Here is a 15,893-nt window from a genome sequence, read left to right on the forward strand (position 1 = left end):
CATTTGCACATTACACACATCAGCCACGATTGCTCATTTAGTGTGCTTAAAAAGCGGAGCCATGCAGCAGGGGAAGCAGTCGCAGGTGGGCCATGGCTGCAGCGTGGTTCCTGGTGATGGTGGCCTCGGGCCTGGGCTTGGCCAGAGCAGGTCCTGTCCCCACCCCCAAGCCCCATTCAACAGGGAGGGGCTGTGACATTGGCAAGTTCGAATATCTGCTACCAACGGAGTGGAATGCCCTCAAGAAAGCCAAGGATGCCTTGGTGAGTACCTATTGGTTTTCTTTTTCTTAATGGAGGTACAAATGATACACAACATTATATTAATTTGAGGTGTACAACATAATGATTTGATAATTGTATATGTTGCTAAATAATCATCACAATGCCTAGTTAACACCCATCACTGTACATAGTTACAGAATATTTGTTCTTGTGATGAGAACTTTTTTTTTGGCTTGAAGCTAATCCTCTTGTTAAATTCCCTTATTAATGCTAATAGTTTGCCATAAATTATTTTAGTTTTTCCCCACGTAGAGATATTTAAATGCAAATAACTATTTCATTCTTCATTCTTTTCTTTATACCTCTTATTTATCTTACCTTATTAAACAGACTGTAAGTCCAAGGTGTGTTGAATCGAAGTGTTAGTAGTGAACTTCTTTGTCTTATTCCCAAACTGAGAGAGAAAAGTGTTATTTCGCTATCCATTCATCTATTGGCAGGCACCTAGGTTGCCTCCATATCCTGGTTATTATAAGTAATGCTGAGGTGAACACAGCGGTGCATACGTCTTTTTAAATTAGTATTTTGGTTTTCTTCAGGTAAATACCAGATATGAAATTGCTGGATTGTGTGCAAGTTTTATTTTTAATTTATTGAGGAAATTCCATACTGTTTTCCATACCGGCTGCACTAATTTACAATTCACTAACAGTGCACTAGGGTTCCCTTTTCTCTGTATCCTCACCAGCACTTGTTGTTTGTTAACTTACTGATGATAGCCATTCTGTGTGGGGATATCTCATTGTGGTTTTAATTTGCATTTTCCTGATGATTATTAATGTTGAGCATCTTTTCATGTCTGTTGACCATTTGTATGATATCATTTGGAGAAACGTCTGTCCAGACCGGTGTGGCTCAGTTGGTTGGGGTTTGTTCCACAAAGTGAAGGGTCACTGGTTTGATTCCCAGTGAGAACTCATACCTGGGTTGCAGGTTCAGTCCCTGGTCAGGGCACATGCAAGAAGTGACTGGTCGATGTGTCTTGCATCAGTGTTTCCCTCCCTCTCTACTATCTGCCTTCCCCTCTCTCTAAAAATAAATAAAATATTATATTTTTTTAAAAAAGAAAATGTCTATTCTGGTCCTCTACCCTTTTTTAAATTAGATTGTTGTGGTGGGGGTGTTGTTGTTGTAAAGTTGTCTGAGTTTCTTATATATTTTGGATCTTAACCCCTATTAGATGTATCATTTGCAAATATCTTCTCACATTCCATAGATTATCTTTTAATTTTAGAATAGATTAAACATAATAGATTATGTTTAAGGTTTCCTTTGCTACGCAAAACTTTTTAGTTTGGTGTAGTCCCACTATTTTTTTGTCTTTTGTTGCCTTTGTCCAAAGGTGATATAGCCAAAAACATATTGCTACATCGATGTCAATGAGTTTATTGCCTATGTTTCTTCTACTAGTTTTATGGTTTCAGGTTTGCATTTAAGCCTTCAATCAATTTTGAATTTATTTTTGTACGTGGTATAAGAAAGAAGTCAAATTTCATTTTTTTGCATGTATCTGTCCATTTTCCCCAATACCACTTATTGAACAGACTGTTTTTACCCCATTATATATCCTTGCCTCCTTTGTCATAGAATTATTTACCATGCAAGTGAGGATTTATTTCTGGGCCTTGTATTCTATACCACTGATCTCTATATGTCTGATTTTATGCCAAGAACCATTTTCTTTTTTAAAAAATATATTTTATTGATTATGCTGTTACAGTTTTCCCATTTTCCCCTTTCATTCCCTTCCCCCCTGCACACCCACTCCCACCCAAATTCCCCCACTTTAGTTCATGTACATGTGTAATAAGTTCTTCAGCTTCTACATTTCCCATACTATTCTTGCCCTCCCCCCTATCTATTTTCTACCTACCGTCTATGCTACTTATTCTCTGTACCTTCTCCCCCTTTATCCTCCTCCCACTCACCTGTTGCTAACCCTCCATGTGATCTCCATTTCTGTGGTCCTGTTCCTGTTCTAGTTGTTTGCTTAGTTTGTTCCTGTTTTTTGTTTTAGGTGTGGTTGTTAGTAATTGTGAGTTTGCTGTCATTTTACTATACATGTTTTTTATCTTCTTTTTCTTAGACAAGTCCCTTTAATATTTCATAAAATAAGGGCTTGGTGCTGATGAACACCTTTAACTTTACCTTATCTGAGAAATGCTTTCTCTGCCCTTCCATTCTAAATGAAAGCTTTGCTGGATTGAGCAATTTTGGATGTAGGTTCTTGCCTTTCATGACTTGGAATACTTCTTTCCAGCCCCTTCTTGCCTGTAAGGTCTCTTTTGAGACATCAGCTGACAATCTGATGGGAACTCCTTTGTAGGTGACTGTCTCCTTAGCTCTTGCTGCTTCTAGGATTCTCTGTTTCATTTTAATCTTGGCTAATGTAATGATGATGTGCCTTGGTGTGTTCCTTTTTGGGTCCAAATCCTTTGGGACTTTCTGAGCTTCCTGGACTTCCTGGAAGTCTATTGCCTTTGCCGGTTTGGGGAAGTTCTCCTTTATTATTTGTTCGAATAAGTGTTCCACTTGTGGCTGTTCTTCTTCCCCTTCTGGTACTTCTATAATTTGGATGTTGGAGCATTTAAAGATGTCCTGGAGGTTCCTAAGCCTCTCCTCATTTTTTTGAATTCCCGTTTCTTCATTCTTTTCTGTTTGCTCATTTCTTTCTTCCTTCTGGTGCACTCCCTTGATTTGAGTCTCAGCTTCCTTTCCATCACTATTGGTTTTCTGTGCATTTCCCTTCATTTCAATTAGTTTAGCCTTCATATGTTCCTCTAATTTGTAACTAAAATCAACCAGTTCTGTGAGCATCCTGATCACCAGTGTTCTGAGCTGTGCATCTGAAAGGTTAGCTATCTCTTGGTTACTTAGATTTATTGGCTCTGGGGCTTTGAGTTCTTTTTCTGCTTGAGCCATAATATTTTTGGGGAGGGTCTGCGAGGGAACAATGGTGCTTGCTCTGCTCTCTGCCAGATTTCGGTCACTTCCCCCACTTCCCACAAGCAAACTGGGCCTTTCTGGTTCTGATTCCCGTGTGGTGGGCTAGTATACATTCTAGGACCCGGTGGGTCTCTTCAGTAAACTCTCCTGTGAGTCTGGGAGTCTCTGCCTATGCCTCAATCCCCACAGGTGTTTTCAATTGGTGTTTTGAGGCTTTTTTTCCACTGTCTTGCTCCCCAATTTCACCTGGTTTATCTGCACGAGAATGTGGGACCACCTAGTCAGCCAGCCGTCTTGTGTGCAGTGCCTCACTTCACAATTGCCACCTCACTGGGTCTGCCAGTTGCCACCCCAGGCCCTGGGTCTGCCAGCCACCTGGGTCCACCTGCTGCCTTCCACCGCGTGCCTGACATGCCTTTTGCCCAGTGCCACTGCTTTTTGTGCTGCGACCCCTCTCCATCTGGCTGCCCGGCTCTGCCCCGCTGGTCTGGATTAATGTGTCTATTTTATTCCCTTGGTTGTCCAACTTCTATACGGTTCAATTTTCTGCCAGTTCTGGTTGTTATTTTGTTTCTAAATTGTTGTCTTCCTTATTTTGGTTGTGTAAGGAGGCACAGTGTGTGTACCTACGCCTCCGTCTTGGCCGGAAGTCCCCAATACCCATTTGCTTTTGACTATTTTTGTTTTGTAATATGGTTTGAAATTGGGAAGCATAAAATCTCTCACTCTGTTCTTTCTCAAGGTTTCTTTGGCTATTTGAGGTATTTTGTGGTTCCATGTAAATTTTAGGATTAGTTGCTCTAGTTCTGAGAGGAAAGCTATTGGTGTTTTAATAGGAATTGCATTGAATCTGTATATCGCTTTAGTTAGTAAGGATATTTAACAATGTTAATCCTTTCAATCTCTGAGCGTGGCATATCCTTCTATTTACTTGTACCCTCAATCATTTCTCCAATATCTTATAGTTTTCAGTATACAAGTCTTCTACGTCTTTGGTTAAATTTATTCCTATTTATTTTATGCTTTTTGATGCGATTGTAAATGGGATTGTTTTCTTACTTACTCCTGATCATTCATTATTGATGTATAGAAACACAAAAAATTTCTGTGTGTTGATTCATATTTTGCAACTTTATGAAATTTACTTATTATTTCTAATAGTTTTTTGGTGGGTTCTTTAGGGTTTTCTATATATAGCATTATGTCATCTACAAATAATGAGAGTTTTACTTCTTCCTTTCTGATTTGGATGCTCTTTCTTTCTTTCTTTTTTTCTTTCTTTCTTTCTTTTTTCTCTGCTTACTGTGGCTAGGGCTTCAAATACTATGTTGAATAGAAGTGGTGTTAATGGGCTTCCTGGTCTTGTTCCTGATTTTGGCAGGAAAGCTTTCAGCTTTTCACCATTGAGAACAGTAATGGCTATAGGTTTATCATGTATAACCTTTACTTTGGTAAGATATGTTTCTTCTTGTTGAGAGATTTTATCATAAAATACCCCTGGGATAAATTCCACTTGGTAATGGTGTATGATCCTTTACTGTATTGTTGGATTCAGTTTGCTAATATTTTGCTGAGGATTTTTTGTATTTATGCTCATCAAGAATATTGGTCTGTCATTTTTGGGGGGGTAACTACTCTGTCTACATTTTTTTTTATCAAGGCAATGGTGGCCTCATAGAATAAATTTGGAAGCTTTGCTGCCTCTTTGATTTTTTGAAATAGTTTTAAAAGGGTAGGTGTTAGTTCTACTTTAAAAGTTTAGTAGAATTTACCTGCAAAGATTCTGGTCCCAGAATTTTATTTGTTGGGAGATTTTCTATTACTGCTCAATTCTATTGCTACTAATCAGTTTTTTAGATTTTGTATCTTCCTGGTTCAGTCTTGGAAGGTCATATAATTGTAGAAATGTATCCACCTCTTCTAAAGTGCCATATAACCATTCATATTATTATTAATTTTTAATTTTTTTAATTTATTTCTAGAGAGAAAGGAAGAGAGGGAGAAAGAGAGGAAGAGAAACATCAATGTGTGGTTGCCTCTCATGTGCCCCCCCTACTGGGAACCTAGCCCACAAAGAAGGCATGTGCCCTGACTGGGAATTGAACCAGTGACCCTTTGGTTCACAGGTGGGCACTCAGTCCACTGAGCCACACCAGCCAGGGCCTACTGTTGATTTCTTCTAGCATATTTTTTATTTTGGTTACAGTATCCTTCAGCTCTTTTGGGTTCTTTATTATACTTTCTTAGAGTTTGTTGAAGCGCTCCCTAAGTTCTTCTGTTCCATTCTCAAATTAGTGAGCATCTTCATGACCATTTCTTTTTCTTCTTTATCAGGCAAGTTACTTATCTCCATTTATCTTAGGGTTTGGGGGTTATTCTTCTTGTTCCTTTATTTGAAAGACATTCTTCCGTCTTCTCATTTGGTTTTGGTTTCTATGTTTAGATGAATTAGACAAAATAATTATCTTTCTCAGTCTTGATAAAACTGTACAAGAAACCTCAGCACAGGCTGCTGGTTTGGGTAGGCCAGCTTGAACCCAGAAAGTGCCTATGGAGTCCAGGGAGCTAGCCTACTGAGATGGAGCTGCTGCAGGTGGGGAGGACAGGTGCATGTAGTAATGCCCTGTTGATCCTGCTTGCCCACTTTGTTTGGGGAAAATAGGCTCCCTTCAGTGTTCCTTGGAACCTGGGGCAATGAGCCTGCAGGTAGGACAGAGAACCCAAATGGAGCCCCACCGGCCCTATCAGGTTGGAGAGGGACATAACCCATGGTGCTCGCTGGCACCTCCAATCCTGGAGAGTTCCCACAACTCCCAGAGAGCTCCCAGTTTCCCAGCCTTCCCTACTCAGTCTCTTTCTCTAGTTTGTTGTTCAGAAACTGTTCGGTCAGCCATCAGTTGTGTGTCAGGAGTAATTGCTCTCTATACAGGTGTATATTTCAATGTGGTCCCAGGAAGGGGAGAGTTCAGCATGCTCCTGCACTGCCACTGATTGGACCTGTGAGCCCCTACTGTTGTAGACTAGTCCCTAACTCTTCTGCTTCAGCCAAGCTGCAACCCTGCTACTGTGGACTAACCTCTGTTCTACTGCTGTAGTGTGACCTCTAGCTTTTCAGCTATGACTCATCACTACCTTTTCTGTTGTCAGTTAAACTCAAGTTCTTCTGCTAGACCTTCCTCCTTGCTTCGATGGTCCAGCCTCCTACTGAGTTGTGCTCTAACCTCTGCTCTTGCTCTCTAGGAAAACTCACTAAAAAACCAGAGCTGCAGCCTCTGCCTCTTCCCCAGACCCTGGACATTGACACAGCTACATGTGAGTTGGACCTGAGGTGCCCTTACCCTCTCCTGGACCCTCTCCCTGCCTCCTTAAGTGGCCCCTCGCCTCCCGGATCTCACCAGTACTTCCCTCTCTCTTGTCTCTCCTTGCATGTCCCTCTACAAGGGTTCCCCTGGCTCCATTCCTCCCCTGGGTCCCTTTTATCATCTTTTTGCCTGTTCCGCACATGTCCACTCTTACCTACTTTCTTCTTTCTATCCTCCTTTCTCCCTCAGGTCTTTGCCCCTTGCCCTGCCCAGTTTGTCACTGTTGACTCTCAGTAGTGATTCCCTGTTCCCCTCTCACCTGTTCTCCTCACCACCAACTCCCACCTATCCCCCTCGTCATCTTTCTTCCACTGATCTCTTCCCAACCTACACTCCTCCTTCATCTACCCTTCTTACCTATGCATCTAATTGTCCCCTTTTCACTTGCCTCCCTAACCTTTTCTCTTCTAATCTGTCCCAATCCCTTGTCCCTCAAACCTCTCTGACCCCCATGGGTCATCTTTCACTTGTCCCCATTTCACTTTTTCATCTGTCCCCTAACCTGTCTGCTCCCCTATCTTGGTGCCCCACCTGTATTGTTTTCATCTACATCCTTCTTTATGTATTCCCTCTCACCTGACCCACCACTTGTCCCCCTCACATGTACCTTTAGCACTTGCCCTCCTTCCCTGTACTCCCTACCTGAGCCTTCTTGCTTACCTTTCTCACCTTTCCACCTTACCTGCCCCCTCATCTCTACTTTCTCACTCCAGGTGTGGGAGCGCCCTGTGGTCTTGGAGGCTGAGCTGGCCTTAACACTGAAGGTCCTGAAGACTGTGGCTGACTCATCCCTGGAGGACATCCTGGACCAGCCCCTTCACATGCTGCGCTACATCCACACCAAGCTTCAGGCCTGTGTGAGTGCTCAGGGACCCAGGTCATGTCTGTGGTGTATGTCCCCAATTGTCCCAGGCCCTGGTCACATGACACTCTCCTCTGTCCACAGGTGTCAGCTCTGCCCACCTCAGGCTCCAGGCCCCTCCTCCAGCACTGGCTTAACCAGCTCAAGAGAGCCCCAAACAAGGTAGGTTATTGGAGGGGAGGATGGATGCCTGGGATCTGAGTAAGGGGATGCCTGGGATCTGGGTAAGGGTAATGCTTGGGCAATGGGAAACCATGTTCCCATCTCTCACAGGTGTCCCAAGAGTGCCTTGAAGCCACTGTCACATTCAACCTCTTCCGCCTCCTCAAACGGGACTTGAATTGTGTTGCCAGGGGAGATCTGTGCATCTGAGGACGTGGACCCACCCCCAGCTCATCTGGGAGCCCAAAGCTTATTTATACACTAAGTCCCACCCCTGCCTTAAGTTATTTCCATCCATCCCTTATTTATGGAGATGTAGCCCTGACTCAGGTTCAAAAGAAATACTTATTTTTCTACTTTTATACAATATATGTATATGTTCAAGTAAACTATAAGGAATTGGAACATCCATGAGTAGTGAGTCCTTGAGCATGTGTGTGACTGTGTGCCTGTACTGAGTGCAGATGTCTGTGTGGTGCAGGTGAAATTAGTGATGGTTGTGTATATTTATGTGTGCCGGACTTCTGAGACACATCTGTGTGTATATGTATCCAAGTGAGTGTCTGCATGAATCTGAGTCTAACTGAAGGTGCATAATGGCGTATTTATGCCCGTGTCTGTGCAAAAGTGTGTGAGTATATGCACAGGTTTATATATCTCTCTGTCTCTTCCTGATTGTGAACTGAATATCTCTCTTTTCCATGTGGACCTAGGACAGATAAAGGTCTATACCAATCAGGATGCTTTACATATAATAAGAATCAAAAACCAAACTCAAATAACTAGAACAAAAATGAGTTTATTACCACACATAAAATGTCAGTTGGCAGGGAAGTTCTAAGACTCCTTCTTTCACTCACTCAATAATGTCATTGGGACACCAGGTTCTTTTCATTTCTTTTGACTGATTCTTGTTCTGGTTACCTCATGGTCTCAAGATGGCAGCCACAGCTTCAGCTGCCACATATAAACAACACTCTCCAAGTAATAACAGAATACTCCAAACAGTGGAGTAAACAATAACCATCTTATTATCTTCATTGATTCTGTGGGTCACGAATTTGGACAAGGCCCAGTGTGGACAGCTGGCCTCTGCTTCACAAAGTTTAGGGTCATAATTCTTCTGCAGATCCTAGAAGCAAAGAAAACCTTTCACAGAAACTCACTGTTGGGTATACATCCTTGTCTCATTGGCTAGAATTTAGTCATATGCCCAAGCCTAACCCAATCACTGGCAAGGAAGATGTAATTACAAAGATAATGTTAGACTAATCAAGACCCTGCTCAGAGGCTAGGGGAAACGTGTCCCAGGGAGAGTGAGTACTTGAGCAAATTTTAGAGTTTGGTCAGCAAGGAAAAAGTGAGAGATGGACCTAGGAAGCAGCCTAAAATGGCACAGGTGATGAATCTCTTGCGGGACTGAATGCAGTAGCCCTCCCCCCCCCAACAGGAGCACTGTTTTTATTGTTAAAATACTGAAATGCTTCCATAACAGTTGTCAAATAGCTATTTCCTCAATCCCCCTAAGCAAACCTACCTGCCCCCTGAAGCCCCTACACCCCCTCATGATTCAGAAATGAGAGAATTATAACTTCTGGCCAAGATGGAGGTGTAGGTGGAAATACTGTACCTCCTCACACAAACAAATTTAAGGACAACAAAAATCTAGAAACAAAACCACAACCAGAACAGACAGAAAATTGAACTGTACTAAAGTCCAACAACAAGGAACCATTCATACAGATCAATAAGAGGGGCGGAGTCAGCGGCCAGCAGAGAGGGGTCCCAGCAAGAAAAGGTGGTGGTTGGCGACCAGGGTGCTGGGAGGAAACAGGCAAACCCAGTACGGGGCGCAAGGCCATTGGCTGACAGCAGACACACATTTGTACACAGATAAACCGGACAAAAAAAAAAGGGGGGGGGCAGTGAGACAGACTGTGCAACCCAGGGCCCCAGTGACAGGAAATGAAGCCTAAAAGCACCACTTGAAAACACCTGTGGGGGTACAGGTGCCAGGAGAGGCTCCAAGCCTCACAGGAGAGTTTGTTGGAGAGACCCACAGGGTTCTAGAATGTACACAAGCCCACCCACCTGGGAACCAGCACCAGAAGGGCCCAATTTGCTTGTGGGAAGTGGCAGAGGGGACCGAAATCTGAGAGAGCAGAATAAGCACCATTGCTCCCTTTCTGACTCTGCCCCCACATACAGCATCACAACCCAGCTACTGGGTTGACCCACCAAGGTGAACACCTAAGGTGCCCCTCATATGTAACAGGTGCAAACAGACAAAAAAAAAGGCTCAAAAAAAGACTAGATCAAAGCTCCAGAGACAATACTTTTAAGTGACCAAGAAATAGCCAACCTATCAGATGCATAGTTCAAAACACTGGTGATCAGGATGCTCACAGAACTGGTTGATTTTGTTCACAAATTAGATGAAAAAATGAAGGCTACACTAAGTGAAATGAAAGAAATGAACAGGAAACCAATAGTGATAGGAAGAAAACTGGGACTCAAATCAATGGAGTGGACCAGAAGGAAGAAAGAAAGAACCAAACAGAAAAGAATGAATAAACAAGAATTCAAAAAAATGAGGAGAGGCTTAGGAACCTCTAGGACATCTTTAAACATTCCAACATCCAAATTGTAGGACTACCAGAAGGGGAAAATAAAGAGCAACAAGTGGAAAGCATATTTGAACAAATAATAAAGGAGAACTTCCCCAATCTGGCAAAGGAAATAGACTTCCAGGAAATCCAGAAAGCTCAGAGTCCCAAAGAAGTTGGACCCAAGAAGGAACACACCAAGGCACATCATAATTACATTAGCCAAGATTAAAATGAAGGAGAGAATCCTAGAAGCAGCAAGAGCTAAGGAGATAGTCACCTGCAAAGAGTTCTCATCAGACTGTCAGGTGATTGAGAGACTGTAAGGTCTCTCCAAAGAGACCTTACAGGCAAGAAGGGGCTGGAAAGAAGTATTCCATGTCACGAAATACAACTGTAATAGCATAATCAATAAAATGTATTTAAAAAAAGAAATGAGAGAATTATTGCCTGAGAAGGGGTTGGAGGAGGTGTTCCATGATCTGCTCCCATGTGTGGCCAGTGTGCCTTCTGACAACAGTGTAGTTGTTAAATAGTTTGGTGGCATCTCCAGCTCATGCATGGTATGTGTTGTGGTCTTTGAAAACTGGCCACCAAGTCTTTGACATTCCTTCCTTCAAAAGGTAGAGTCAATGCTCTCCTCTCATTGAACCTGAACTTGTGACTTCTTCATTCAGTAGAGTGCAGTGGAAGTCAAGTCATGGGACTTCCATCATCAAGTCCACCTAGCACTCTCGGAACACACATTCTCAGACTGCCCCTGTTGGAACCCACCCTGCCTGCTGCAAGAAACCCAAACCACAGGGAGGGGCCACATGAGCACACTCTGGTTGGCAGTCACAGCTGAACTCAGCTTTGAGGTCACCCCAGCTCGGTAACCAGACACATGAGTGTTGAAGTGTCCATGATTCCAACCATCTCCACTGTGCTGTGATCAAGTTCCTGACCCACAGAATCTGAGAGCACAGGAAAGTAGTTTTCGTTTTATGCCACTAAGTTTGGATTTTTATGAGGCAATAGATAATTGCTAAACTGTGACATCCACCAGCCCATCACCATCCCTCATGAGGTGTGTCACAAGAAATTTATTATCAAGAGTAACCCACTGAGGTTTCTGAATGGTTGAACATCACAGAGGCTTCAGAATCATCCCCATAATTCTATGACTGTCACTCCTTTGCATTCTCATGTTTTCTCAATTAGGGAATAAAGGCTGGAGTACAGCCATACACTGGAAATGACATACAATCCCACAGCCACCCCCACTGCAGTATATGGATTGTAGGTGTCAGAACCCCAGTTTGGTTGTGAGCAGCAAGGTGCCCAGCCCAGGGCATAAAAATATTCCCTCTCCCTCAGCACCTGCTTCCCACACAGACTTTCTTGCAGTTTGGAGTGGTTTTAGGATTAAACAGCTTCAAAATTGAGTTAATATATGTAAAGAATAAAACAATTTTTGAAACAGGTTAAGCCTCATATATGTGTTTACTGCTGTTACTCTTATTATTTTAGACTTGTTTTCTTCTTTGACACAAAGAAAACTTTCACTTGTTCCCTTTCTTCCTATTAGTTCTTTGGTATGAGGATGTGAAGCCTGGGGCTGTGGTGGCCATTTTGTGACCATGAGGCAACAAGCCTAGCATCTGACTCCATCCTCCTCACGAAGGTAAAACTGAAGGGTAGGAAATGGGTCCTTGGTGACGTCAATAAGCCATTACACCAAACCTCCAAATGCTCTAATTCCAAAATTCTTATTAAATAAGAACCAAATGTCTTCAGTCATGTTAATTGGGTTTTCTGTTTGCAGCCAAGTGAATCCTCACAAATCCATCTTTGCATGCCCGGCACTGAATCCAGAGAATGTGGTCAATTAATGCTTGATAAAAAAAAGTTGGGCTCAGTACTTCCGCCAAGATGGAGGCATAGGTGGATATCCGTGCCTTCTCACACAACCAAGTTTAGAGACAACTAAATATTAGCAACAGAAAACACAGCCAGAACACAGAAAATTGAACTTTTCGGAAGTCTGTTAACAACAAATTCTTCAGTCTGACCGATAAGGGATGAAACCAGCAGCTGGTAGAGCGGGGTTGCACAGGAAAACTCGGTCGGACGGACTCAGGTGCGCCGAATCCAGGCGCAGGGTTGGACCTAGTGAGCGACGGAGCGACCAAGCGAGCGACCACAAGGAAACAGCAAGGGAGCAGGGCTGTGGGTTGACTGTGGTCGTGCATTTGTGCGCGGATAGACGAGCGAGGGAGTGGGCGATTGGCTTGGCCAGGGATCCAGCAGGTCCGCGAGGCCAGCGGCACGGAGGGCGCCGCCATTTCCCTGCTCTGACCCCACCTCCACATACAGCGTCATAACCCAGTGACTCTGAGTGGCCCGGCCCTCGTGAACCACCTAAGGTTCTGCTCCACAACCAGCGGTGCAAAACAGCAGAGGGTGCCACCATTTCCCCACTCTGACCACGCCCCCACATACAGTGTCACAACCCAGCGACCTGGGAGTCCAAGGTTCCGCTCCTCACACTTAAAGGGCATGAACAGACCAAAATTGGCTCAAGAAGATCTCCAAGCCCCAGAGCCTATAAATCTAAGCGATGAAGAATTAGCAAAACTCTCAGACGCACAGTTTAAAACACTGGTGATCAGGATCCTCACAGAACTGGTTGATTATAGCCACAAATTAGACAAATATATGAAGGCGAAACTAATTTAAATGAATGGAATTGCACAGGAAACTAATAGCAATGAAAAGGAAACTGGGACTCAAATCAATGGAGTGGACCAGAAGAAAGCAAATAATGGTCAAACAGAAAAGAGTCAAGAAGCAAGAATTCAAAAAAATGAGGAGAGTCTTAGGAACCTCCAGGACATCTTTAAACACTCCAACATCCAAATTATAGGGGTATCAGAAGGGGGAAAGGCACAGCCACCAGTAGAAAACTTATTTGAACAAATAATAAAAGAGAGCTTCCTCGTTCTGGCAAAGAAAATAGACTTCCAGGAAATCCAGGAAGCTCAGAGAGTCCCAAAGAAGTTGGACCCAAGAAGGAACACACCAAGGCACATCATAATTACATTAGCCAAAATTAAAATGAAGGAGAGAATCCTAGAAGCAGCAATAATAAGGGGACAGTCACCTACAAAGGAGTCCCCATCAGACTGTCAGCAGATTTCTCAAAAGAGACCTTACAGGCAAGAAGGGGGTGGAAAGAGGTATTCCAAGTCATAAAATCCAAAGACCTACAACCAAGATTGCTCTATCCAGAAAAACTTTCATTTAGAATGGAAGGACAGATAAGGTGCTTCTCAGATAAGATCAAATTCAAGGAGTTCATCATCACCAAGCCCTTATTATATGAAATGTTAAAGGGACTTATCTAAGAAAAAGAAGTTAAAAAAAACATGAACAGTGAAAGGACAACAAACTCACAGTTATTAACAACCACACCTAAAACAAAAGCAAACTAAAAGGACAGCTCTATCAGGAATGGAAACATAGAAATGAAGATCATGTGGAGGGTTAGCAACAGGGGAGTGGGAGGAGGAGAAGGGGGGAGAAGGTACAGAAAATAAGTAGCATAGACAGTAGATAGAAAATAGATGGGGGGCAAGAATAGCATGGGAAATATAGAATCTAAAGAACTTGAGACACAGGGTGATAAACTAAAGGGGGGGTAATGGTGGGGATGGGGGGTAGGGTGGAGGGGAATGAAGGAGGGGAATAGAACAACTGTAACAGCATAATCAATAAAAAATTTTTTTTAAAAAGTTTGGCTCATATAGGACATATCTGACTTTGGGCAAATGACCCCCTTCAATATGAGTGCTGCAATGGAAATGACATTGCAAATCTCTACATGGAGAAGCAAAGGTCTAGCAAAGAAATTCTGAACTGTATATATTTTGGGTTTTCCTGCTCCGCCTCCATTTCTTCTGCTAAAGCCCCTCTCCCAATCCTTCATTTGGTTGGACAGAGACTCAGGCTTGCTCAGTCAGAGCAGTCCATGGCAGATCACAGCGGCAAGCCTTCCCAGCTCCTCCCTCGTGACCTGGCAGGAGCTGTTTTCCCTGCTTGGAACATGCCCTGCCACTCTCCACCTCCGCCGCGTCTTTACCTGGCTCGTTTCCACTCATCCCCTAAGTCTCAGCTGATATCACCTCCTCTTCCAAACACCCTTCTGAGTGGTCCATTGGATTTCTATGACTTTTACAAGCCCAACAAACTTTCCCATTTGACTTTGCTGGAGAGTTTTGGGATCAACCAAATGAAATTGCCAATAATTTGCCATTTCTGACATACACAACTGGCAATTTCAGATAGTTCACCAATTTTTATTTTAGCCACCCTCCTTCCCCAGACCCCCAACCCAGACACCTGAATACTGAGGGCTCAACCAACCCCTACCTGGCCAATCAAAGGATTCCCTTTTCTTGGATGCTGCAACCAGTGCAAGGGTGGCTGGCCTGTGACACTGATTGGGCCAATCCAAGCCCTTCCCTGGGATTTTTTTTTTTTTTTAGACAGGAGATTTTGCCACTTTCTTACTGAGCTATGGTGCTGGAAGGATTGGGTCTGTGCCTGCAAATAAATGTCCATTTTCCCAGCACATGCAGTTGGACAGATAACAGGCGCCGAGATGGTGAAATGAGTAGGAGAGTGCCTTGGTGGGGTTGAGTCTGAGGTCCAGTCTCTAAGGCCAAGTGCCTTGGAGTTTTACCCTAAATCGTCACCTTTCTACCTACATGAGCCAACAAACGCCTGCTTTTTATGCCTCTTCTGTTAAGCTATGTTCTGTCACTTGCTACAAAAAAGACTCTGACTAACACATGTCCCTGAACCTGCAGGTGGGGTCGGGCAGTTCCTCTGGGCTCCCACAGTCTCCTTTTCTTCCCCCATCACGGCTGTTTTGTCATCTATCTGTCCGGGAGGGCTGGGACTGGGTCCCCAAAGGGCTAAACCGGGGACCGCGTGGGCCCCAAATATGTCCATGGATGGGAGTCATGTTCTGAGATGACAGTTCCTGACTTTGTTGTGAAGGCAGGCGCACCCCACACCCCACCAAATCAGACCATATGTGCTCACAGCTGACAACCCTTCATTGTCTTCCCATAACTCTCAGAAAAGAATCTTCACTCTTCTTTTCTTTCTCTTTCTCCCTGCGGTGTCCACTTCTCCCTAAAATCTCGACTCTTCATCACAGTCCACGAGCTTCTGCACAATCTGCTGCCCCCTCGCCTCTCCCACCCGCTCTCCCCCCACCGTCCCCCACTCCAGTCCAGACTCACCGCCTCCGACACACCAAGCACAGTCCCGTCTCACAGCCTTCGCACATGCTATTTCCATCGCCAGGGATGCCGCTCCCTGGTTCTCCCCACAGTGGAATTCTTCGGCTCCAACATCACCTGTTTTCACCCACCCCCACTAATCTACAGCAGGCCTCTCAGTCGTTCTGTCCCATCAACCTGATTTCACTCCTCCATTCATTTCATGGCGCTGATTTACCACCAGACACTCACGACATACTTACTGCTTGTTTCCTGTCTTCCCTCAAGAGGCAGGGGTTGCCTGTTCTGTCTATTTTGTCCAGTGCTGTATCCCCTGTGCAGGACTAGGTACACAGTACGTGCTCAATAAAGCTTTATCAGGTGACTCAGAGACAACC

The 15,893-nt window shown here is 43.9% G+C and overlaps 1 protein-coding gene across 1 annotated transcript; it reads left to right on the forward strand.

Annotated features, from left to right (window-relative positions):
- The first annotated feature begins 92 nt into the window (after nt 1-92).
- LOC119039941 (interferon lambda-1-like) lies at nt 93-7,826 on the forward strand. Its single transcript, XM_053667537.1, has 5 exons — nt 93-263; nt 6,471-6,542; nt 7,306-7,449; nt 7,539-7,616; nt 7,728-7,826. The coding sequence occupies exons 1-5, from the start codon at nt 93-95 to the stop codon at nt 7,824-7,826; spliced, it is 564 nt and encodes a 187-aa protein (XP_053523512.1).
- The last annotated feature ends 8,067 nt before the right edge of the window (nt 7,827-15,893 follow it).

The sequence above is a fragment of the Artibeus jamaicensis genome, unplaced genomic scaffold, assembly GCF_021234435.1.
Source record: "Artibeus jamaicensis isolate MK-2021 breed Jamaican fruit bat unplaced genomic scaffold, CSHL_Jam_final contig_47, whole genome shotgun sequence".
Classification (NCBI taxonomy): domain Eukaryota; kingdom Metazoa; phylum Chordata; class Mammalia; order Chiroptera; family Phyllostomidae; genus Artibeus; species Artibeus jamaicensis.